This window comes from Hippocampus bargibanti, linkage group LG09 (genome assembly GCF_051943395.1).
Source record: "Hippocampus bargibanti isolate YZ-2025 linkage group LG09, ASM5194339v1, whole genome shotgun sequence".
NCBI lineage: Eukaryota > Metazoa > Chordata > Actinopteri > Syngnathiformes > Syngnathidae > Hippocampus > Hippocampus bargibanti.
Window position 1 is genome coordinate 17843934 of NC_142742.1, and position 26427 is coordinate 17870360.

At 41.0% G+C, this 26427-nt stretch overlaps 2 protein-coding genes across 7 annotated transcripts in view; both read left to right on the forward strand.

Annotated features, from left to right (window-relative positions):
* Nucleotides 1–15372, forward strand: part of bltp1 (bridge-like lipid transfer protein family member 1) — a 125408-nt gene extending 110036 nt beyond the window's left edge. The window contains exons 81-91 of the mRNA XM_089005233.1: nucleotides 2888–3127; nucleotides 5978–6131; nucleotides 6751–6908; nucleotides 8455–8644; nucleotides 8741–8958; nucleotides 11443–11694; nucleotides 11775–11978; nucleotides 12284–12478; nucleotides 13434–13568; nucleotides 14058–14223; nucleotides 14594–15372. Coding sequence (XP_088861359.1) covers nucleotides 2888–3127; nucleotides 5978–6131; nucleotides 6751–6908; nucleotides 8455–8644; nucleotides 8741–8958; nucleotides 11443–11694; nucleotides 11775–11978; nucleotides 12284–12478; nucleotides 13434–13568; nucleotides 14058–14223; nucleotides 14594–14810 — 2129 coding nt within the window. The 3' untranslated portion in view covers nucleotides 14811–15372. The remainder of the gene's footprint in view (nucleotides 1–2887; nucleotides 3128–5977; nucleotides 6132–6750; nucleotides 6909–8454; nucleotides 8645–8740; nucleotides 8959–11442; nucleotides 11695–11774; nucleotides 11979–12283; nucleotides 12479–13433; nucleotides 13569–14057; nucleotides 14224–14593) is intronic.
* A 2332-nt stretch (nucleotides 15373–17704) lies between these two features.
* On the forward strand, nucleotides 17705–23620 carry spdya (speedy/RINGO cell cycle regulator family member A). 6 transcript variants are annotated; one of them, XM_089004361.1, is made up of 6 exons: nucleotides 17705–17856; nucleotides 18919–19133; nucleotides 19198–19256; nucleotides 19332–19417; nucleotides 20757–20928; nucleotides 21074–22989. In XM_089004361.1, the coding sequence occupies exons 2-6, from the start codon at nucleotides 18923–18925 to the stop codon at nucleotides 21422–21424; spliced, it is 879 nt and encodes a 292-aa protein (XP_088860487.1). In that variant the 5' UTR covers nucleotides 17705–17856; nucleotides 18919–18922; the 3' UTR covers nucleotides 21425–22989. The 6 variants fall into 6 exon arrangements, with proteins under 6 accessions (XP_088860487.1, XP_088860485.1, XP_088860484.1 ...); XM_089004359.1 differs by having other exon boundaries at nucleotides 17853–17927; XM_089004358.1 differs by having other exon boundaries at nucleotides 17854–17927; nucleotides 18915–19133.
* Nucleotides 23621–26427: the final 2807 nt, after the last annotated feature.

The window sequence follows — 26427 nt, forward strand, 5'->3', positions numbered from 1 at the left end:
CAACAGTGACTGTCTTCATCTCCACGATGCTGCTGTATTAATGAAGACGAGACGCGTGGATGTGTCTTTTTATTTCTTTTATTTCTGCAACACAGTATGGCAGAAGGGATGGGTGAAGTCGCATGGGTTTCGTCTTGTGATTAACCTGAATCTCCTCGAGATTGTTCTCAAATGCAAAACATTCTAGATAACAAAACAGAATTAACAACGTGTGATCGTATAGTGGTTATTTACAGAAAAAGAGAATACAACACAAGTTCACTGTTATTTACAAGATGTCCCTGAACGCATCATGGGCGGAGACTCGGCAGAACACGCGGTGCGCTTGTAATGGCTGGCGCACAGTTCAACCAGCCACGGACACTCACGGGCAAATGAAACACGACACAAGAAACTAAATATTGTTCAATAAAAACGAAATGAAACAATTATTACCTGCAACACAGTATGGCAGAAGGGATGGGTGAAGTCGCATGGGTTTCGTCTTGTGATTAACTGCGCAATAGAAAAGCACTATGAAGCTAAGTTCCACTCGACAAAACGTGAAGTAAATAATGACACAAAAAGTAATCTGGACTCGAATGAATAAGGGAACTAATTAGATAACACTAGACAGTAAAAAAGGGGAAACAAAATAAGATATTGTCATGAAAATGCGCGTTAATCAAGACCAACAGAAAATTGCGACTCACCCTGAATCTCCTCGAGATTGTTCTGGAAACTATGGGCGGGACATAGTGCCAAACTGTGCGCCGTTGCGTCACTTCCTTCATAATTTAATAACCTAAGTGTACAACTCCGTTACATACACCCCCCTTAAATTATGCAGAAGTGAGGCAACATACACACGGAAGACAACAGAAAGACCAACAGGCAAAATAGACAAGGTTATCGGGCAAGGATGTACAAAAATGCTGTCTAATTATGTCGCTCATCTGACCAACTACGTCAGGTGACTGGAGTAAGGGATCTGTCGCCGGTGTGTCAGGGTCTGTGCGCTCGTCGGAGATGCACTGTACTGGGTCTGGGAAGGAACTCTGTCCCCACTAACATAAGTGGCCTCAGCTCGCACCTGCCCATTCCCCTCTGTACAAACTACATCACCCTGCATAGCACTACATAACTGTGACAGACTGGAGAAAGAGATCTGTTGCTGGTGTATCAGTTGTCTGTGCGCTCGTCGTAGATGCACTGCACTGGGTCTGGGAAGGAACTCTGTCCCCACTAACATAAGTGGCCTCAGCTTGAACCTGCCCATTCCCCTCTGTACAACCTACACCACTCTGGATTGCACTATACAACTGTTACACGGTTGGGAAGCCTCTACCTCTACCAACACACTCATTCAAAGGTGTGCTACTTGTTACATGTAAGGAGCTCATTCTTAGCCTTAACACACAAAAACACGTACATGAAAAAAAAACACACTACATGTATTTTCAAAACGGGGGTCGACACACCGTCCACCGAGTGATGGGACTGCACAGCGTCTTCATTGTGCAGCATCGCGGTTCCGGTCCGAAGTGGAGAGTCACTTGTGATCCGGGTCACGGCACCAATGTGACGGGTGTCACAACAGTGACTGTCTTCATCTCCACGATGCTGCTGTATTAATGAAGACGAGACGCGTGGATGTGTCTTTTTATTTCTTTTATTTCTGCAACACAGTATGGCAGAAGGGATGGGTGAAGTCGCATGGGTTTCGTCTTGTGATTAACCTGAATCTCCTCGAGATTGTTCTCAAATGCAAAACATTCTAGATAACAAAACAGAATTAACAACGTGTGATCGTATAGTGGTTATTTACAGAAAAAGAGAATACAACACAAGTTCACTGTTATTTACAAGATGTCCCTGAACGCATCATGGGCGGAGACTCGGCAGAACACGCGGTGCGCTTGTAATGGCTGGCGCACAGTTCAACCAGCCACGGACACTCACGGGCAAATGAAACACGACACAAGAAACTAAATATTGTTCAATAAAAACGAAATGAAACAATTATTACCTGCAACACAGTATGGCAGAAGGGATGGGTGAAGTCGCATGGGTTTCGTCTTGTGATTAACTGCGCAATAGAAAAGCACTATGAAGCTAAGTTCCACTCGACAAAACGTGAAGTAAATAATGACACAAAAAGTAATCTGGACTCGAATGAATAAGGGAACTAATTAGATAACACTAGACAGTAAAAAAGGGGAAACAAAATAAGATATTGTCATGAAAATGCGCGTTAATCAAGACCAACAGAAAATTGCGACTCACCCTGAATCTCCTCGAGATTGTTCTGGAAACTATGGGCGGGACATAGTGCCAAACTGTGCGCCGTTGCGTCACTTCCTTCATAATTTAATAACCTAAGTGTACAACTCCGTTACATGTGTATTAAATATGGCAACCAGTTCAGGGTGTCCCCCCTTTACTGCCCAAAGACAGCTGGGATAGGCCATTGTTCTTATTGTATTTATGTCACACTTAATTGTCAACTTTATGAAAGAGGATTGTTTCATACCTGATTTAATGTATTGTAATTACTGGGAACATATAAATATTTAATTTGAGACTTTCTGAAGTTACACAACAAGAGCAAAGAAAATATGTCAAGATACTTAACGCAGTTAACCGTGCAGAGGACATGCAATATTATAGTCATGTTTTACCGTGATATTTCTCTATGTTGGAATATCAGGAATTTATTAAATAAAAGTATAAGATAATTTTGGGGCTATTTTGGCAATTCTCCAAAAAGCATAAAATCGGTGAAGTGAAGAACTTTAAATAGGTATGGAAGTATTGTGTATCCTATCCTGACTTCACACAACTTCTTGTTCCACATTGTTATTTACCACATTACCAAATCTGCACATCTTGACCTTGTTTCATTCAGCCTCTGGCCCTGCCACCCCTGACTCGTCTGAAAACATGACTCAGCATTTGTCTCCCGAGTCCAGCCGTAAAGCCTACTGGAGGACCTGGGACGGCAGCAGCGGGACACACATGCCACAGTCCCCCAATGTTTTCTCTGAGCACACCACAGGAAGCCACATGTCCCCAGGCCTTGGCCATCTGAGGTCCCCTGCACCCGGACGAATCAGAAGTGTGTCGGATTCATCTGCACCAAGAGGAGGTGGTCTCACACAGTGAAACTCAAAAGGACTTTGAGTACATAAAGTGTATCATAAAGCATTATTTTTTAGTCTGTGCTCCCCAAAGATGCAACACGCATGAAATTTTACCATATTGGCCAAATAGAATAGTGTTTTTTTTTTTTGCTTTGAAATAAGACTGAAAAGGTTGTCTTTTATTCGGGGTCTAGACGTTATACCCATTCAGGATGCTAGATGGGGACATATATCATGAAAGGGAATAGCAAACTTGACTCCCCGGGCCAAAGCGAACCCCTGTTGCGAAGAATAAAATCATGAAGAAGAAGAAGAAAAATAGCAGCAAGAAAAAAAGACAAAATAATAGAAGAGATAACAGAAAATGGAGAAACGTAGCAACAATCTGGAGAGAAGTGGTTCAAAAATCGTCCAGATTAACCGTCAGATAGGAGAAGTGATGTAAACTTCAAGATGATAGTGAGAAATTAGTCATAGTCTTCAAACAATTGCAAATCGGCTGTGAAATATGGTGTCACAGAGCGTAATGTACGGGGATGGAGAGTTCAAAGTCAGAGAAGAGCTTTCCATGGTCCTCAAAACGGCCCCTTCCAAGAACTTTTTGGACTTCATTTTGATGTTTAATGCAGTTATTGCAATTTTGTTGTTTTACAGTACAATACATATTGTTTTATATGGCACTTTAACAACAGCTGAAGCTATAAGAAAGTGCTTAACATGGACAGCTAACATATACAGGAAATAAAGCAGTGACAAAGATAGTAGAAAGCATCAGGGAGTAAAACCACGATCGAGTCGGAATCATGCTGAGTCGAATGCCAAAGAGTAGAAGTGAGTTTTGAGACGGATTTTAAAGATGTGCAGCGAGTGTTTGCCGAATGTTCAGTGGCAGGTCATTCCAGAGAGTGGGACCGGTAACGGAAAAGGCTCGATTCCCTCTGAGCCTCCGTTTAGGTTTTGGCACATCTATTAATTAATCTCTGGTCAGCAGACCTGAGGTGTCGGGAAGGCGTTTCGGGGTGGATGAGCTCTGAGAAGTAAGGAGGATTTAAATATTTGAAAACAAATAATATATTGGAAATAACTCTAAAACAGTGGTTCTTAAACTGGGTTCGGTGAGTCAGTCTCAGGGGTTCGGTGGATCCTTGGCCGCAGAGGTCCACCCCTCAATCTCGTCTGCAGTTAGTGGGCACAGTCATTGAAAGAAGGGTTCGGTGAATGAGCATATGAAATTGGTAGGGTTCGATGCCTCCAACAAGATGAAGTACCACTGCCCTAAAATGTATAGAAGCCAGTCACAATAGATAGGTTTATTTACATTTGCAAAACCAGGGCCATTCATTTATGGATGTGGCTACACTTTAGTTTACATATTTAAATGTTCACACATTAAGATTTGAATGGGGCAAAACGTGCTTTCTCTCAAATATACAGTATTGGTATAATCTTGAAAAAGAGCGGATCAGTATATATTTGGGCCAATACAGTATTTTTTTTAATTCAGAATTTAATGGAGAATAGGTCTGCGATTCAATAGACTCACAAGTAATGATTCTCAAACAGTGACGTGCGGTGAGGTTCATGGCTGGTGAGGTTCATGGCTGGTGAGGCACTGACGTCATCACAGTCAGATTTACAAACATATGAATTCCACAGAGTAGCTTTAAAAAAACGTTATTATCATGTTACATTTACTTATAAATGAAGTCCATGCGCTGCTCCTCCTGAAGAAAGGCATCGATAACTTCTTTGTAGAAACCTTCCTTAACTTTCTTCAGTTTTAAGTTTCAATGGAGATCACTGCCAGTGAAGAAAGTCGTCTTGATCAGTCCTGTTCCGACTGTATGTTTTCAGTCTTTTGTGCTGAGAATGACCGCTCCACTGATGCTGTAGTAGCTTGAACGGTGAGCACGAGCTGGAGCAACTTTGTCGCCACAGGAATAGTTTCAATGAGATCCTTCTGGGCCAAAAAGCTGAGATGCTGTCCAGGAGATTTACATCCATCCCTCACCGTTTGTGAGCTATACAGTCCGGTGTTGCTTAATTATTATCTCCTGCTTTGATTGAAAGTCCAGTTTAGAAAATTCTGTCAATTTAGATATGTAATCCTCCATTCTGAAAATAAGGCCAAGCAACATGAAAACATGACTGGATGGTTGCACTTAACTTGCTAACTGTTTACTGTAGCTTGCTGTCACTAATTCTATTAATCTGTAGCCGAGGAGTCGCAAGAAGAATCTCTAATCACCAGCGCCCCCTGTCATGAGGCGGGAGAATTGTGTGCCTCACCTATGCACACAGTTTTGATAAAAATAAAATTAACACTGTTGTACAGTGTTTATTATGTACAGTTACTGTACATTATATACACCAGCTAAACTGTAGAAATTTAGTTCATCTACTAAAAGTGTTTGAACACTTTAATAGCGGTATGCAGAGGGACAGCAATGCGGTCTCACTGCAGAGCAAGTCAGCACAGTTAGCATAGTAATTGCACAATTCATGGTGAGGCTCAGCCGGCTGCTGCCTCACCGCTCGTCTCTACTTAGTATTTGAACGGTAATGTGAAAATTCAGCAATTTTGAAAAAAAATCAAAAAATGGTGAAGTTAAATAGAAAAAAAAACTTTAAAGTACAAATCACTAAATAAATATAACTGTTTAATTTATTTTTTCATTTGATATTTCCATGATGACAGGTGAGGCACGGCCTCCCCTGACTGCACATCACTGTTCTCAAATATGCATTGGAACACTGTCTAGCATAGAGAATAACCTTTGACCAAACCACCACAACAATATGAACATAATTTTATCCTCAAGTGACCTTGCTTATCTTTTTACATTCTCATCCAGATTCAGTGACAAAAACCTCCACTCCGTCATTTCGCAAAAATGTTAAGGCAGCGGGGCAGCAGGGAGCGCCATGGGAGACACTGGTGGTGTTTGCCATCAACTTGAAACAACTCACGGTTCAAATGAACATGAGCAACGTCATGGGAAATAACACGTAAGCTGTTAATGTTTCTTTTCACATTTTGAAGTAGCGATGAATTATGTCGACATAAAATTATGCTTGTTTTTTACACTCTTTTATCCTTTATATTCTTTATTCAGACTATATGTGTGCATATATGCCAGGGCTGGAAGAGTTGCTTAAAATGTATTCCAATGCAGTTACCAGTAACCGATTCATTGATGTAATTACCATGTACCATAATAGTTAAGTCTTGCATTTGATGACAGTTCTATTTGGATTATTCTTAAAACCAAATTTTCTAATAACGACCAAATACATTGAACGTAAGATATAATAATTATCTGGTCTTTCATTTCTTATGAATGTTTCATAAAACTATTTAGCCAACAAGAGGCATCAAAATATAGAAAAAATACATGTAGAAAAAGAAATTAGATTGGTGCAAAAGTGTTTGTGACCTTTTTCTTTCCATTAACCTGTGCATTTATAAGAATCAGAAAACCTTTAATCGTCCCACAATGGGGAAATGTTCAAATTTATGATTTATGAAAATTTATGATTCATAGAGAGTGCTTGTGTCTTATTCAGCAGCTTTGATGATTCATCGAGATCACATGTGTATTATTCAGAAGAATTGTTTTCCCTGCAGTTGGACGACCAGTGGTCTGAAGAGCCAAGGCCGACTATCTGTGGGTAGCAACCGCGATCGAGAGATCAGCATGTCTGTCGGCCTGGGACGCTCCAAGCTCGATTCCAAGGGTGGTGTCGTGGGTGGCAACATAGATGTGAACACCCTAGAGATGGTCTGTAAGTAAACAAAAACACACATCACTACCTACCTAGCGAGTTGCTTGTTCTGTAGCCACAGAGAGCCATATGTCTTCTTGTGCCGGTCCCAAGCCCGGATAAATACAGAGGGTTGTGTCAGGAAGGGCATCCGACGTAAAAGCTTGGCCAAAACAAACATGTGGATCAAACCTCTAAAGATGGAGGACACTGATTTGCTGTGGCGACCCCTTGAAGGGAAAAGCCGAAAGGAAAAGAAGATTAAAATAAAGTCAGCAGGAACAAAATCTAAAACATCAAAATCATCTAAACAGAAAAATACAAAGTATCAAAGAAAACCACGAGTAAAAGTCTGCCAAAATGAAACAAACTTGACAGGGTGCAGAAAACACCTGCGCAGCATACAAACAATGGAATGACCTGACACCGAATGGTCATGCCGGGAGTCCTTTTAACTGCCACTGATTGGAACGACCAACACATGCGCGGCTGCAGGCAGGGCCGACAACGCTATCCGTTGGTCGCCAACAGGAACGCGGCAGTCTGCCACTCATCGGGACGACCAGCACCTTTGCAGGTGCAGGCGGGGCCGACAGCGCCACTCGTTAGTCGCCAATCAGATCGTGACACGAACATATTCTCATTTTTTAAGGAACAATCGAATTAGTCTGCGGAGGATCGTGACAATTTGTTGCAGTAAACTGCTGTTAATGATTCCAATATAGTAGATATTGGGAATGATTTCAGAGCTGTTGAGGCACATTGGGAATCCTCAAAGCAAAAAAAAATGTTTAAATAGACACAAGTAAGAAATATTGTGCTCAGTCTGTTCTCTTTGTCTTCTCTATAATAATAATAATAATAATAATAATAATAATAATAATAATAATAATAATCCATTCTATTTCTAATTGCCTTTCAAAATTCTCAAGGAGACTTCACAGTAATGCCGTTGAATATCAAAATAGCACAGGATTGATTGTGCAGTCACTAATGTAAATAGAAAATGTATGTATGTATGAATACATTCTTTTACTTGAATTAAAGTTGTTGATATATTAGAAACAATTTTTTGTCAAATAATGTTTTTTCATTTGCAATTAAGAAATATCATGCTCCAATGAATGTATTTTGGTTTATTTCAATCAGTTTTTTATACTTCGGCGAACTAGTTAAATCGGGCCGATCAATTTTAGATTTTGTCATCCTTTTTAAACACAAGGGGGGCAACTGGCCCCTTTTTTAATTTCCCAGATGCATCCCTGTGGTTGCTAGTCTATCTTCAAATATAAAATATCCAAAACTATGCCAATCTGCAGGTGACAATCTGAGACTGTGGAGTAGTCCACTGTTTTTGAAAAAGCATTTGCAAAAATAAATTTGTTTTCATAAATACGCTCTGCAATCAAGTGTAGAGCCCACAGCCACCATTGACATCAATTGGTTTTAGAGCGGTTACATTTCTCTGCACCTCTCTGTATATTTTAACAAAATACTGTATTCCTAATTTCTTTTCAATTTTCGTGGAAATTGAAAACAATTTACAAATATGTGATTGTTTTCCTAGCACACATTTCTGAGCACCCAAACCAGCAACCAAGCCACAAGATACAGATCACCATGGGCTCCACCGAGGCGCGGGTTGATTACATGGGCTCCAGCATCCTGATGGGTGTTTTTAGCAATGCCGACCTTCAGCTCCAAGATGAGTGGAAAGTCAACCTGTGCACTGTGGATTCCAGCATATCTGAGAAAAGGTATGACATATTTGTGGAAGAAAGCAAATAAACGCACTTGATTAGTTAGATACATTGCGGCAAGTTAATAACACAGCTTCCCTCCCTTCTACCCAGTGAGATCTTTGTCCACGGGGACTTGCAGTGGGACATTTTCCAGGTGATCATTTCCCGCTCCACCACACCCGACTTAATCAAGATTGGCATGAAGCTGCAGGAGTTTTTCACTCAACAATTTGACACCAGCAAGCGAGCCCTCTCCACGTGGGGCCCTGGTCCCTACCTGCCTCCGAAAACCCCGGTCGTCAACGCAGAGAAAGGAGCGGCAGAACTATGTAAGGATTCACATGTTGCCTGTATTGCTGAATGGAGTTTCTCAATAGCAATCACTCGGAAAGTATTGACTTTGGCCGGAATAATTTTATAATTAATATACTTCGATTGTCACCTATTTTGCCCCATTTTTACTCCACAATTTATATTCGGACAGCTCTACTCCTTTTTCCACAGGCACCGGGTACTACAAGGAAGTATTCTAAGAACTGATTAGCCAGTCTTCAACGTGTACCTTACCAAATGCATTCACCTGGACATAAACCAACTGCTTCTGACTTAATGCCTAGGAACGTCTCTGTCGCACTCTCTGTTCAAAGTCACTCATTCTTGACTGCAGAGTCACAACATGGGGATCATTTTATAATGGTTAACACAGTCTAATTAGAAAAAAAACCTTTTTGAGCATGACAGTTTACAAGTTGTTCCAATTGCCCGCCTTCCGCGGAGTCTCGGTTGGCGTGTGTGTGGGAGGGGGGACTCCACGTTAGAATCTAAGCGCTAGCACAAGCACGACTATCATATACTGCACTTGAGCTCCTCGTAGTGTAAATATTTGCGTTTTGCGACATTAAAACGCGTTTGCGGCAGATGACTCAACTGTACCACCGAGTTTTGCTGTATAATGACACTATTGGATTAGCGGTAAATTGAGTTTCACCCTTGCCATGCTTTCCCCATCGGTTTTCCCAAGCCCCTTAGCTTAGTAGTGTAACTCGACAGTTAGCTGGTGCGTGAGACATAGTTAGATAGCGTGAAATACTCAAGCGACATTGTGTACGATGGCGAAAGTGTTAGAAAAGAAGGATGAAGATCGAGCGAGGGAAATTGACAAGAGTGCTGTTTTAGATGAAGCTAAGAGCTGGAATAATCAGTGACCGTGGAGATTGACAAGTAAGCCGTCAAGATGAACGTGGGTGACCACATCAGGAAAGTGGTCCTATGATACTACATTATGTTTTAATTGATCATATAATGATGTATACATATTGAAAAATGAAAATCCATTCAGTAGTGTGGCAAATGGTGAAACTCTTACATAAACTTTACAACGAACAAATGCAATATTTGCAGCATGGCAAAAAAATGAAACTGATATCACAATTTTGCCATACTGGTAGCCCACCAAACAAAGGACTTTATTTTCACAAATATAGTTGAATGATGACATCAATGCTTTTGTGGTTATTAAGTGCTAAAATCGCTGAGATTTGGGGGCCTTCGCCCCCTGGCACCCCAGTGTGGCGTTGCCCCTAAACCCCACTGCGGCCCCCAGACTCCAGCCTTTTTTTTCAGACTTTTTTTTCCTCGTTTGTCATTTTTATCCATGATAATGATATTACCATCACACTTTATGTACTTATGTGTTATAATGCGCTGCTTACCGATATATTAACTTATTCACTGCCTGGCAATGTGCATAAATGTGTCCACTCCGGTGCCAGGGTTTTTGTCATTGTCACTCGAATTCCAGGACCCACAGAATATTGAGTTTTAGGACTACATCAACATTCAATACAGTGTTAGAAAAGTTAGCCTCTCTTCTTTCGTCCTAAAAAATGTTAATTCTTAAATTATATGGGTCTGGATTAAAATGAGTTTAAAATGAGGGCAGCTGTCCAAAATACAATGCAGTACATACATATTGGTTTGTCTCTCTCTAGTGCTTTAACCACATCTGAAGCTGGAACAAAGCATTCATATGGGGAAAAAAGGAAATCCTGCCCCCTTGTGGAAAAGAAGCATGAAAAAGAAAACCCAAATAAATTCAGGAATGGCGCTCTGTCATATTTTCAATTCCCGAATGAATGTGTGAATGGCAGTGAATAAGTTAATATTAACAAAATCTGTGGATTTGCTTTTTTTACAACTTGCCTTTTCTTGAGTAGTTTTGGGAGTCCTTTACCCAAAGAACTCCTTTAGCTTCTTGTGTTTGTTCTCCACGTGACATGGCCGCTTGCACAGTGCCGGCATCTGGGAGAAATGTTCTTACCATCTCGGTAGTTGTCGATATTTTAAACGGCTATTCTTTTTTTCATCATTAATCTGCCATTTTCCTTGCAAGCATATTTGGTATTGGAGCAAACCACAAGTAATCAGTAGTTACAAAGTTACATTATCTTGTAACTTTGTAACTACTGGTATGGTGGTTGGATTACATGACTTTTTTATGATATTGGAAGACATTTTAAAAGTAACGCTTTCACCCCTGCCAACTGTTACACGTTGAGATGAAAATACAAGTATTCTTTGGTATTTGTTGACATGTTCCAATTACTTTTTTGAATGCAACCTGCAGCCACACACAATTTCCCCTTGGTAACATTTTGAAGTTTTCAAAAGATAAATTAGGTTAGTAGGGTTGAGATAATCAGGCAAATACTGGGCATTGGTACATACACAATAGGAAATGTGGACGTCCGAAAAAGGGCTGGAATCTACTAATGTTCCCTTCAAGATGATCTCACTTTTGTGTGCCATAACAGACATGGATGCTGCGCATCACCGTCATTGGCCCGGGGTGCTGAAGGTCATCGCGGGTTGCCACATATCCCTCTTCCAGATGCCACTACCCGAAGATGCCGTGCAATTGGGCGGCTCCATGAGCCTCCATGGCAATCATATGACCCTAGCCTGTTTCCATGGCCCCAACTTCCGATCCAAGTCGTGGGCTCTCTTCCACCTCGAAGAGCCCAATATCGCCTTCTGGACCGAAGCGCAGAAAATACTGGAGGATGGTGAGTGAAAGTTTTCATTCCACCAACCTCTTAACATGCCGCAAGTGCTGCCTGCCACTACTATCGCTTTTCTAACACAGGCTCCAAGGATGATTCCACATACATCGTTCAGACACTGGACTTCCATCTCGGTCACAACACAATGGTGACCAAACCCTGTGGGGCCCTGGAAAGCCCGATGGCCACCATTACTAAGATAACGCGGCGGCGGCACGAAAACCCTCCACACGGAGTCGCCACGGTTAAAGAATGGTTTAACTACGTCACTGCCATGAGGAACGAAGGTGACTTGTGGTTGTTGTTTTTCCGAATAAGCTATTATCGAGTTTGATTACATTTTTGTAATAATAAAAGAACATCTTATTCTGGAGCTAAACATGACCACTGTTGAATTAATTGAACAAGAAAGGAGCACAGATTTTGCCAAAGGATTTCTTTTGACCTTTTTTTTTCAAACCATGATAGTGATGAATACACCCTTGAAACTTTCAGCCTTTCTTGAAGCAGACTGTCTGGTTGAGATCACATGAAAAGAAAAGTTTGACTTGGAACTCAGAGGAGTCCTGAATCTTTCTTTGAATCACTTCAGAGTTGAACCTGTTAAGGAACGTGGAAGCCAACAACCCAGAGAGCGGAACCGCTGCCAAAAGCTCAAGTTTGCTGAGTAGCTTCCGCAGCAACTCCAGCTATAACCACGAGACTGAGACCATCTTTGCCCTTCCCAGAATGCAACTGGACTTCAAATCCATCCATGTGCAAGACCCCAATGAGCCTTCTCTGTCAGGTGGCATGCCTTTTCAAAAATACACTCAACACAAGTAGCCCAGTCTGAACAATGTCTCTATACTATTAGGCGCTTCAGATGAAAATGAATGGCCTAGTCAAATACTGTTTTCATATATAGGGCGCACTGCATCATAAGCGTAGGACAGAAGCTACAATAGTGACTGCGGTTGCGCTATGCATCCACCAGATGGTGATGTGCTAAAGATAATGCAGACGCCCCCCAGCTTATCAAGTTACAATGTTACGGTACATACGAACATTTTTGCGGGTATGTCGAAAAATGTTCGGACAGATATGCTGTAAGTTAGATTTTGAATTGCGCGCCTTTTTCCGGCCGAACTCGCTTCCGATTGCCTGCGTATTGTGCTTCACGCACACACAGACACATTGGAGGTTTCAAGGGCTGCATGTTTACGCGACGGACACCAAGGCTGACCAATTATATTGGATATATAATATATACATACAGTAAAGTCTCGTTATATCGATATTCAAGGGAGTCCGAAAAAATATCGATATAACCGGGACTATCGATATATCCGACCCTGTTTGCATGTAATTTTCTCCGTGCGTGCATAGAAATAGTATCGATATAACCGGGACTATCGATATAACCGGGACTATCGATATATCCGATATCGATATAACGAGACTTTACTGTATTACTCGGCTTTTCTGATTTCAAATGTTGGCAAGTATGCGGTTATAACAGTGGCCAGCATATCAGGTAAACAGGTTACGTATTGCATGAAAGGGTTAATTTGTATTCCTATGAGCAAAAAATATTTTCCAAAGTGTGATAAAGCCCAATCCTGGAATAGAGCCTCCACAGCTTCAAGCCCTCAATCACTTCCTGTGACCACCTGTGTATGTTGTTTGTAGTCATGACTTAATTCAAATTTCGACGAAATGAACATGCGGTTCTGTGTTTGTTTGTTTTTTGGTATTCCCAGAGTCCAACAGCAAACCAAAGGTAGAGTGCAGTGTGGTGACAGAGTTCACAGACCACATTTGCGTGACCATGGATGCTGAGCTCATCATGTTTCTTCATGACATGGTGTCTGCCTACCTCAAAGAGAAAGAGAAAGGTTTGTGTTCCAATTCGCAGTACCCATGAATAAACCACTAACTGAAGCACGTAAAGAGTGATCCTTGTTGAGTAAAGGTTTCACAACCGATAGGGATTTTTGGGGCAATTTTGGCCGGGGTAAAACAGGTCCATCAATTGACCTTCTCAACAACTATCATTATCTACCTGATCATTGAATAGATTTTTCTGTTCTAAATACTTAGGTCTATGTTCATCGGCCCATCGATTGATTATTTGTTTGGTTAATTGATGCATTAATTCATTGCGATGTTAACATTGTGACTATTGAAGTCGTACCTCTGTGTTGATCTGTGAATTTTCTAGCTGAAACGAATGTTCGCAACAATCCAGGAAAACAATAGATGGTGCTTCATTGCATACAAAAGGTTTTCTTTTCACTTCCAGATAATTGTTCGAGGAGAACATGAGGTCTATAGAGTGTGTAAGGCAACTGTTGTACATGTTTTGGTCTTCACTTTCCCCTCAGCGCTTTTCGCCCCACGGATGTTTGTGGCTCGACCAGGCCAGAAGAGCCCCACGGCCGTGCATGACAACAGCTCCACCGACAGGGACAAAGACGACGGCATCAACTACACTACAGTGGACTGGCGGGAGTTCATGTGCAACACCTGGCACTTGGAGCCCACTCTCAGGTCAATTGGGATTAATCTCCTAATACCGGGAGAGGGGGGTTGGGGGAAGGAGAGAGGGGTGAGAGTGTGAGAGAGACAGAGCGAGAGCGAGTGTGAGAGAGCGAGAGAGGGGGGGGGGGACAGAGAGAGGCAGATAGACAGACAGAGAGTGAGAGAGTGTGTGCGTGTGTGTGACAGTGAGTGTGAGAGAGAGAGAGAGAGAGAGAGAGAGAGAGAGAGAGAGAGAGAGAGAGAGAGAGAGAGAGAGAGAGAGAGAGAGAGAAGTGGCGGGGGAGAGAGAGAGACAGAGAGAAATATTTTTTTGTGTCCTTTCTTGACTTGACAGAATATTTAAATTTTCTAAGAAATAGCAATTTTCCGCTGACTTCAGGCTCATCTCCTGGACGGGACGCAAGATCGACCCAGTGGGTGTGGACTACATCTTACAAAAACTGGGTTTCCACCACGCCAGGACTACCATTCCCAAATGGCTCCAGAGGGGTGTGATGGACCCGCTGGATAAGGTGCTGTCGGTGCTCATCAAGAAGCTCGGCACAGCCCTGCAAGATGAGAAGGACAGGAAAGGCCGAGAGAAAGAGGAGCACTAGCGTCGCACTGAATGCAAACACTGAATGGCCGTTTTTCCCTTCTTCTCTTTTCCAACCTAGTGGAGTTCAAGCATGGCCGTTGGCATCTGTGACTGAGGCTTTTTGCAATTATATCATCAAGGTGGATCATATTTCGGAAAAACAGCAACGATTAGCATCATTGATTTAGGTTGCTTTGACTGTTTCAACCCTGCCTCTGACATCCCATTTGGTCCTTATGGGAAGGCTTTCCGGTATTTAATGAGAAATGATTTCTTCAAACATTGCCTTTTTGTTTCCCATGGAACACGTGGTAAATGATGCTTTACTGTCTGTATGTATGTGTTTAATCATTTGCATTTTTGTTTTCCCCTTCATGTGAACAAAATGTGCACTGGGAGATTGATCTGTCTTCAAGACATCAGGAATCTGTTATTATCATTAATGGGTATGTGAATGGAAATCTTGTAACATAAATCTGCTTGATGTGTCGAGCTCCTATTTGTTTTTAGTCGGTGTATATAATTACGTTTCGTAAATGTATTGATTTCCAAACTTAATTAAATAATGCCACTGGATTTTACATCAGTGTTTGCACTTTATTTTTTAACAGATCTGAATTCCTTTCAAAGTACTTTGAACTAATTGTAATTGCAGTTGAGGATCTACAGTAAAATGTCAGTTAAATGTCCCCTACGATTTGAAACCCCCCCAATGATGTCTACACTAAAGAGCCCGCACTTGAAATTGACTTCTAACCTCTCAAACATCCTGAAAAATGTTCAATTGTAGGAAAAGCTTTTTCTTAGGCCTGCGGATACATAAATGTCGTAATTATACATTGTTGAGAGTTTTGAAAGGCGCTTGTAAATGAAATGTATTATTACTATTATTGAGCCTCGCAAAGAAGAACAGAGAGAAGCATTTTAAAATGGGACACATCAACTACTAAAGTTACCATGCTGCAAAAGTGCATCCCAGCAACGCTGCTGCTCATTATGGCGTGTATGTGGAATTGTGTGCATGTGCAGTCACTTCAAAATGACACGAGGAGCAATAAAATAATTCATGAATTATGGTGGAAACAATGATTTTTTTTTTGGACTTGCTGTTTGCCATCCGTTGCAATACAAAGTAATTCCAAATTTATTTTTTATAGTTAAGTACAGTTAGCCTTTTTGGGGAGTGTGGGGCGGTTATGGTTTAGGAGGAAGTTGAGAAACAATATCCAACCATTTATTCCGGTCAACTCCAAATTTCATGCCTTGATCAGAATTTTTCCTGCTTCCTTGCTTACCGCGCGACTTCATTCATTTGACTTTGTGCCAACTCTCATCTATTCAACTGTGTGATATCCCCGCAGTGGGATTGTGGCGTCACACGTGCGCACCGCGGCGCTGATGTGTGTACGCCTTTGAAGTGCGCCTTTCAGCCCTTTGATGTCTTTCAAGCCCTTTGATGTTTTTCAGTGTGTCTCAGCCTGACGCATTCCCACACATGAAAATGCGTATTGAACGAAATAAATACATTTAGTTAGCCATGTTAAACATTGTGTAGGATAAACATTAAAATAGTGAGTTAATCAGCATAAATATAGCTTTGTTTTCAAGAGGAGGCTATGCGAGCGGACATGTGTGACGGGTGTCACAACAGTGACTGTCTTCATCTCTACGATGCTGCCGTCTTAAGACCAGACGCGTGGATGTGTATTTTTATTTCTTTTATTTCTGCAACACAGTATGGCAGAAGGGATGGGTGAAGTCGCATGGGTTTCGTCTGGTGATTAACCTAAATCTCGTCCAGATTGTTCTGGAAACTGGGCGGGACCTGGTGCCACACTGTGAGCCGTTGCATCACTTCCTTCATAATTTAATAATCTTGTGCACCACTCCGTTACACATGCAATGTTTGTTGGGAGTTGTTTTTTTCAGGTACCAGGGGGTCAAGGGGTCAGCTGGTCCTCATCATCCAAGGGAGGTGAAAAGTTGACATGTCCAACGCTGCACAAAGGAGGTGAAAGGTTACGACCTGACCAATGCTGACTTGGCAGACGCATCTTGAGACACCTCCGCGACATCCCGTCAAGACGAGGAAGACACCAGAGAAGGAGAGGGATCCAATCAACTGCTGATTTCTTTGTGCTAAATTTTAATATGAATGTAGTGACCTTTAAAACTGGGCTCCTCAGTCTGTCTTTGTTTCTCTCTCTTTTGTCTCACCTACTGATTCTGAGACCCAGAATTCTGTATTAGATCAAATTGTTAGGAATAAATCATCTGAGTAACTTGCCGGCTTCTTTGGTGATCTCTCTCACAACGAACATGCCAATTGTTAGGTAAATATTTAATTCCGTTCACAATATTTACAATTTTAAAATTAACTGTTAATGCTAATATTAGATTGCAATATTCTAATTTAACAATATTTAAGTCGCGCCCTTTTCGGACAGCCAGACAGAGTTCCATAGACGCGCACATAGTCGGACGGATTCACAGTACGTCTTGCTCGACTCCGCGCTACGATCAAGCTCTGGGATTCTGTGTTTTTTTGTATTCCCAGAGTCCAACAGCAAACCAAAGGTAGAGTGCAGCGCGGTGACAGAGTTCACAGACCACATTTGCGTGACCATGGATGCTCATCATGTTTCTTCATGACATGGTGTCTGCCTTTATGGAGTATCACTGAACATTACAAAGAGTATCACTTAAAGTATGGAATTATATCCACTGGACATTCCCACGGGCCCGGCCCACTCTGCATAACAATAGGTGATTGTAGTTTCGTGTACTTTCTATTTTCGTCATATTTTATTTTAAAAGCACTCTTAAACGTCACCGTCACGACCAGATTACTAATTTGCAAATGTACTGTTATGGGCCTCGGCATAATAATGGATGCGCACAATCGCTGCGATAGCGGCTGGCTTCAACTCACGGCGTTGCTCTCCGAACTCAGACTGCGGTTTGTTGTAGGCTCCTCCCTTCTATGTGTGACGTCACAACCTTTCAACGAGCCGAGCCCGCAAATACGCGAATAATAAGCACTGAGTGTTTCAGTAAAACGACAGGTGGGTGAAAGAAGTGTTTCCTATCAAGATTTGCTCAACAGAAATTCGGTCTATCCGCTTTCCGAAGAGAGGTGCTATTAATTAATATACTTTACATTCTGTCTTAAACTGACTAGTGAGAAAGTGCAACCTATACTTGTAAATTTTGGTTAACTTCCAACAAACATTAGCTGCTAAAGTCATATAAATCGAAAGTAGTGTATTTTGTGTGGTGAGGAAAATGATTCGACATGCCGGTTAAACACGGTGTATATTCCACCAAAAACATATCGGTAATACATTGATGCTTTCTGTGACATATGTGAAGTGTTTGTTCAGTTTATGAAGCAAATTTTGGTAGTGAAGTAACCGAGGATGTCAAATCCGGTGGAAAGCAGGGATGTCAAACTCATTTTTTTTGCTGTGGGCCACATTGTAGTTCCGGTTTCTTCTCGAGGGACCTTATGAATTTGGGGAAAACATTAGAATGTTTCATCTCCTTCACATACTACGTATAGAGCACAATACAAATTAATGAACATATAACTATTTTTCAAAACTGGAGTCAAGAACAATGACTTATTGTGGTTTACATATGACAATTAGAAATGTTGTTTCGGACTTTGGCAAACATCATGGCATTTGATATACTGTACTTGATTTGCTTTTGCGGGCCGAATAAAATAATGTGGTGGTCCAGATTTGGCTCCCAGGCTTTGGCTTTGACACGTGTGGTATAAAGTGATGTATGACACCCCGTTTTATGGGGACATGAGAACGGATCATTCTCATTTTAATGATTTCTTATGGGAAATTAATGTTTGGGATACACACTTTTCACCTTACACACTGCCTGGGAACCAATTAAGTTCGTAAGCCAATGTATCACTGTAGGTGATACACCCAAGGGAATTCAACTTAATTCTTTCATCACCTACATTGTAAAACAGAAAACAACTTCCATGCGTATTACTACAAATTTCATATCATGGGTCCAAGTTCAAAGAATTGTTTAAAAATGGTATTGAATGTTGAATGTTGTGAAAGACTTTTAAAATGTTTAATGTCGAGTGACCCAGACAGACACATGATGAAACGGAGAGCCGAAGGGTGCAGAATCCCTACCACCTGTGGAATAACCTCCAGAGAGACCTCCCTCTGGGCCTGGAACAACCATCAACTACAGTGTCTACCAAAGAAGAGCCACTGCAGCAGTGGAGTGTATTGTCTAGGAGAGACGCAGTTACCAACCATTGTTGTGAAGCTAAATGAAATGACATCGTACTTAAAACTTTTTGGTGAGGAACATCGACATTGCCCTTCATTGCGTGCTCAAATGAATCATGTTGAATTTCATTTCAGATGATGATCTAATCCACAATTTTTTGTTGATGGACTGTTGCTGTAAAATGACCGACAAGGTAAACATCTACTTTTCTGGAAAAAAAATGTGATGTTAAAGGCCCAATTTATGGCTTTTCAAATCTATTTTTCAGTATCTTCTGGCCATGGTCTTTGTCTACTTCAAAAGGTCAGGTTTGACCATTGCAGAATACACCAAGAAGAATTTTTTCATTGCACTGTGAGTTCACAGAAAATTGCCATGCTACAGACACTAAATTATGTACAACTGCACAATCAAAAGTGATTTTGTCTGTGAACATTTCTGTAAGAACCCTGAAGTTGGTCCTTTTATCTTTAATGCTTCCAATATATATACAGTAAAGTCTCGTTATATCGATATTCAAGGGAGTCCGAAAAAATATCGATATAACCGGGACTATCGATATATCCTGTTTGCATGTAATTTTCTCCGTGCGTGCATAGAAATAGTATTGATATAACCGGGACTATATATATCCGATATCGATATAACGAGACTTTACTGTATATATATATATATATATATATATATATATATATATATATATATATATATATATATATATATATATATATATATATATATATATATTTTTTTTTTTTTCACGACCAGAAAACTCAATGTTCTCAGTTGATCTATTTAATAAATGCCAAGAAGATTGAGGTCTAGCTCTGAAGCCTTAATCTGAAAATCCAAAAGAGGGTATTGTCCACAATAGTCCATTGTCTTTATAATCACTGAGCTATGCCGACGCAGGAGGACAGCTCTGCCAAGCTTATTTGACGATGTGATGTTCTTATCTCCTTCCAATGAGATAGATGTGTTAGAGTGCAGACAGATAGAAATATTACAACATCCTAGCTCACGCCACCTATTGTGTTATCAAAGAAGTCTAATTGAACATTGCTGTGCATTCTTCATCCATTTTCTAATCAACTTATAGTCACATGGATAGCAGGGTGTGCTGTAAGGTGTCCCAGCTGTGCTCGACCAATGGGGGGGCCACCCTGGACTGGTTGTCAGCCAATCAGCGAGCACACAGAGACCAACAACCTTCAGTGCAGACACTCAAGCCTGTGAACAATTGAGAGGGTTCCATGAACATTTTTTTGTAATATGGGAGGAAATTGGAGCACCTGGAGAAAACCCACACAGGCACGCAAACTGCACATGGGAAGGCTGCAGGCCAAATCAAACCCTGCACCTTTCTAATGTGAGGCCGACATGCAATTTTTAGGCGGCTCGCGTTCTTGTGTGTGTGTGTGTGTGTGTGTGTGTGTGTGTGTGTGTGTGTGCGTGCGTGTGGGGGTAGAGGGGTTTCTGGTGGGCATTTGAGACCAATAAATTTGCACATGCAGTACTGTACATACTTTACCCCCCTCCCACAGACATTGAAATGCGGCTGCTTAATTTCACCTTTTATACAAGTCACACTATACTCTTGTGATTTTCATGTCCGAGCTGCATTCCCCAATCTTAACACAAATTATATTTTAGCAAGCTGGAACCCTAACAATCAGATATTTTGACATTGTAGATATCTTGCCAACACCATGGAGGAAGAAGATGAGGAGTGTAAATATGAGATATTTCCTTGGGCACTGGGAAAGACCTGGAGAAAGAAGTTTGTACATTTCCTTCAGCAGAGGGACAAGCTCTGGGTACGGACAAAGTTCAGAGCAGCTGTCAGCAGGCGCTGCTGTGAAGAGGTAAACAAAATTGCCAGTTCAGACCAACAAAAGATGTTTCAATATGAAATGTCCTATTAGCTGTTTTTGGTTTAGTGTCATTCCATAGTGCTGTCATCCCTCGATTGCCTTTTGTCTTGTGCAATGAAGATGTTTGTGCTTACAGGTAATGGGAATCATGCCAGCTCACTTTGTGTGGAAACGTGAGCGCTCAGAGCAACACAGTGGCACTCACAAGCATGATAACACAAGAGTCTGGTTTCCTCGTGGACCAACAGCCTCTCCAATCCCTTGTACCATCTGTAATCACAAGAGCACATTCAATCAGAGACCGCGCCACTCTCTTAAATCCACCAACGCTCTGACTACTCAATCGAATTTGGAGAATACTCCAACCAGGTCCATTGGGATTTGCAGGGAGAACATTGGGATTAGTGGTAACACCAAGCATTCTTTGGACTTCCCTGAGGAACCAAGTAGGTACCTTAACCCTATTCACTCTTGCTATTTGTGTTAAAATACAGCCGGCATATTGTGAAAAGGGTATCCGATAATAATATCCAAATTTATGTGCTGTAAACTAGCATGAGACAGATAAAATGCTCCTTGCTTTGAACCAAAGAGCAGGTTAACTTGATAACACGTAAAGTGGAAATTCAGAGCGCTGTGTCTATGTATTAGTCTGATTTTTTTATTGCGCTGTATAAATCAGTCCAGGATGTACTCTATCCTGCCTCTATGTGTGCCAAAATACGATCCAGCATTGCTTTGACCCACAGCAGGACTAACGGTGGTGTTCTTTATTTACACTGTAAATTTTCCAGGCACGTGAAGTCCACCCATACAAGCGAATGAAGTCCAAAACGAGTTTATCTATTTGTGTACTTCATCACACATAGATTAATTGTTATAATTGTGTTTAGCATGGATGGATAGTGACTATTTATCATGTGCTATTTTATGTTTTGCCCCATTGTATTTTGTAACATGAATCCTTAACATCCTTGATTGAGACCTGTTAACCTGTAACTTCAGATACTTTGGACTTTTTTATTGTGTAGTTACAACAAATCTGATAAACAATAATTTACATTACAGTCATAATAAGCGGGGTTAGTTCAATAAGACAGTTAAAGGACAACCGACGTCTCCGGACAAGTTGTGTCCATAATTTGTAAAATGGCTTCAAATTACTTCTACTGAGCGTATTTTACAAAGATTCCAATGCACATAGCTATATTTTACGTTTTAAGACTCTGAATATTCTGGAAGTCTTGTTTTTGATTTGATGACGAGTCCGTACGTGACGTCATTAAAGGATCGCCCTTCACTGTAAAAAAGACGCATTGTAGCGGTCCTTCCATCACGTCAATGTATTTTGCTGTACTTGTTTGGTCTGGGGACCTCGTGTTGCACCCAAAAGCCGCCAGAAGGCCAGAAGAGGGCGTCCAAGCGCCATATAAGCTCTCATATCAGCCTGTGGAAACGGAGGTGGCCACAGGAGGTCGCCATTTCGTGCCTCTTTTTTTTGGGTGAGAGATTTCCCCCCAATGTTGCCTCAAAATGGCACAAATAAATTCTTTAATCGATTGCAAACATGTATGCTTTCCTCTTCAGAACTATTTGAATCATATTCATACCTGGATGTGTAACAAGAAAGTATATTCTCTGAATCTGAAGCCATTGTTTTGATTTACTAGCAATGCAAGACGTCTTGGCGTGACGTCACGATCTGGGGACGGTTTCTGAAAATGCCCAATTCGCAGCTCAATTTTTTGCAGATTTTGGACACTTTGTCATTTTTATTGGTGTTTGGCATTTGACTAAAAATATCATACTGTGTGTTTTGGGTATTTTAGATGCTATAAAACGTTTTTCTGATGTCAGTTAAAAAAAAACAACAAAATGACGTCGGTTGTGCTTTAAGTGCAATAAAAACTGACTTACTTGACTTTCACAGCAATTGACTCTGGATACCATAGTCCCAAATCAAAATAAAGCATAAAAACTATCAACTACGTCACTGATTCATGGATTTTTGCTCCTAATATCATGAATTATTAGTTGACATGTTTCTGTCCTCTCCGGTAGGTAATTCATCCTCCAACTCCTGGATCAATAAATAGTCCAGTGTCTCATCACATTGGCATAGTTCTCAACTTTCGGTTCGAACTCCCACGTGTTGATATTTCTACTTTGATGCAGACTGTCTCCCAACAACACCCATGAATAGAATTCGGTGGATGATTTATCACCAGAATTGTGTTTTTAAGATAACTGTTGTCTGTAAAACACCAAGAGATATGATTGAAAAATTTATGTATTTATTCCTCACAGTTCTTGCTATTTATCAATGTCATTTATTTATTTAAAGACTTCCAGCATTTTATTTTACAACCATCAATATATACACATTCATTCTGTGGCAGAATTGAAGCCACAAGTCCTCAAATTGGTGTCACATTCTTAGATGTTGCTGTTTTGAGCTGTCAATAAAGACTCTCTTAAATTTTGTTTGCTTGCAGCTTTCTTCTAAACATGAAGTGGGACGGAATACAGAACTACTTTTATCCCCTATTTGTTGGCATTGTGAGCTAAAACTTTTTTTTTAAGTAACATCAATAATTATTACATCAGAATGTAGGTGGGTGGGTTTCACACGCATGAGGTAACAATCGACAAATAAGGTATGATTTCAGACTGATTAGAATTAGTCTTTTTCAGCTTTGGGCAATGTCACGAGTGCAATTCATGAGTGTATATATATATATATATATATATATATATATATATATATATATATATGCAAGAGGGGTTTCTGCCAGGATTGACAGTAAAGCCGTTTTGCCGAAAATTATTTTAAGCAGTGGATTATCTCAAGCGTCGGCTTGAAACATTATCAGTATCAGAAAACCTTTATTCGTCCCACAATGGGGGAATTTGCAGTCCACAGCAGCAGTTTGAAAGGGGATGGGGGGGGTGAAAGGATAGAAAAACAAGATATTCTAAGCACAGTAAAACATGTACAGTGAGACCTCAACTTACAAACACCTTATCTTACAAACCTTTCGTCTTAAGAACCTCTAAAAAATGAAAATTAAACCTTATAATAAGCACTATATTCATAATACACACCCACCACGGCTGGTGGAGTGATCTTCGGCGGAAGCACACGACCGAACAGCGCTGCAGTCGGCGCTACTTTGCTCACCCCCTCTCATTGAATGCACACGTCGATCGCCTACTTGGAGCTTTTTGTTGACAATTTTACTATGATGGGACCGAAAAAAAAACCACCACAAGCTCGTGTTCAGCCCAAGAAGACACAAAATAAAATCACCGTCGCTGAGAAGAAGGAGATAATTGAAAAACACAAACAAGGTGTGCATTTGTGTGATTTAGTGGCCGAGCACGGCTATGCTAAGTCAACCATTGCTCCCATTCTCCGGAACAGAGAAGCCATCAAAGGTGCGTCTGTTGCAAAAGGTGTTTCCGTGCTCCCATTCTCCGGAACAGAGAAGCCATCAAAGGTGCGTCTGTTGCAAAAGGTGTTTCCGTGCTCTCAATCGAAGAAGTTGGAAAAAAAACTTTTTTACATTTTTACAGCACAGTTTATTTCTTTAATTACAGTCCTCATGTAATGTGCCTCTCTTTGTGACTTTATGATACAATGCAGTGTATTTCTTTCATTACAACACAATAGCACATTTATTATACATAGAATAAGGTATGTTGTGTGTAGTTTTAAGGCTTATTTAGTTAAAAACTATATTTTATGGAAACCCGGGAACGGATTATTCCCATTTTAATGGTTTCCTATGGGAATTTTTATTTTGAGATACACACTTTTCGCCTTACACACTCTGTCTGGGAACCAATTAAGTTCATAGTTGAGGTCTCACTGTATGCTGTAAATGTGCAAAACCGTTTCATAAAGAACTGTACATAGTGCAAGTATCAAGAAAAGGTATGATGGTTTTGAATAATGTTTTCCTGATTTTAATTTTAATCCAGTGATAACATCATTTGTTCAGTAGCCAGAGTATAACTATGTTTGCAAATACAACATGACACCTCTGAATAAAGTCCAACAGGAAAATTATGTGTGATTTGACTTTCCAGCAGCTCATGTATTTTTGTTTTTCTACTTTCATTCCTTTCATCACTTTGCTGCTGTGAAATGGAAATTTCTCCACTGTGAGACTAATAAAGGCATATCCAATCCAAAAGGTCTGAACAAATAAACAAGGGATTGGTTGTTTTTAGTTGTTATGGCCATGCCTTCAATGATGAATGCTTCTGCTAGTTATAATTATGCTTTTAAAAGATAAATGCCACACTTTTGCGTAATTATTGCACACATATCCGCCTTGGGGTCAGTGACCCTCTGACGACGACTGAGAAACCACGTCCACTAATTCAACCCCAGCTGCCACCCATTGACGGCATCATTCAAACATTGGTTGATTTCACAGTATACAGGCAGAATAACCCGGTGTGTCAACCTGGGACCAGGTAGTAAACCCAAGGTCCTGAAAAAAAACATAAAAACAACTGTGCCATATCTGACCTGATTACTGCAGAGCCCCAAACTGAACCCTGACTGCACAGGCCGTCTCCTCTCTCAAAACAAGTAAAACACATCCCGCCCCACCACTCAAACTGACAACTGGCCTTGGGGTCTCTCATATTTCAACCCACCAACACAATTCTGTCAATGACTTCACGAGACTTTTTACATTCCACAATGCTTGTTCTTTTCACAACTGAGTCCTGATTGGTTTATGATCACCAATCTCTGCTGTTGCTTCAACAACACGTGGAAGATTCGACCGCATTTTGGCATGGCAGTGGTGAGAATATGTTACCTCCGCGATTGGCAAACATCCCGGCGAATTTTTCCCGCATTCACGCGGCCGCTTCACAGAAGCACCACTGCCGCGGCAAACGTAGCTGTCAGCTCGTGAAGCTAAAACGTGACCTGAGACACATTTCGACCTCTGCTCTTTACCAGATGCAGGGAATGATTCCATTGTGGTGTGCCCTTGATCCCATCGCCTTGACAACAGTTGTTGGCATATCCGCTGCGCCAAGGCATTTATGCGCTATACATACACGTGTTTTTCGACATGGGGTCGATCTAAATCTCCTGAGGGAATTTCCCGAATCGGATGAAGGAACCCCCCCTGTCGTTGCTTCCACTCGGATTCATTGTTAAATGCCCGATAGCTGTCAAATAAGACCCATATTTAGAGGGATTTTTGTGTCTGACGGAAACTTGGTGGTGAGTACAATGCTTCAGTTGAATGGCTGCCACCTGACCAATTCGCCCCATAGGAATGAATTGGATGGGGTGTACATGTAACGTAAAAACACTTTCGCTCGGAACCATTTTAGGAACATATTTTGGATCATTTAGAGTCAATTTGAGTGTGAATGACATCAATCGTTTTTGGTCCACCGTCACCCCTCGTTCACCAACCAGGTCTTGCTTACCACAAAGAGCTCTGTCCAAGACTT

Excerpts from the sequence above, each read along its gene's own strand:
- spdya (XM_089004355.1), top strand. The coding sequence starts at position 18,824 with ATGGGTCCAAGTTCAAAGAATTGTTTAAAAATGGTATTGAATGTTGAA. Across the intron at positions 19,134-19,197 it reads ATCGTACTTAAAACTTTTTG|ATGATGATCTAATCCACAAT; the intron begins GTGAGGAACATC and ends ATTTCATTTCAG. Across the intron at positions 19,418-20,756 it reads AAGAATTTTTTCATTGCACT|ATATCTTGCCAACACCATGG; the intron begins GTGAGTTCACAG and ends TTGACATTGTAG.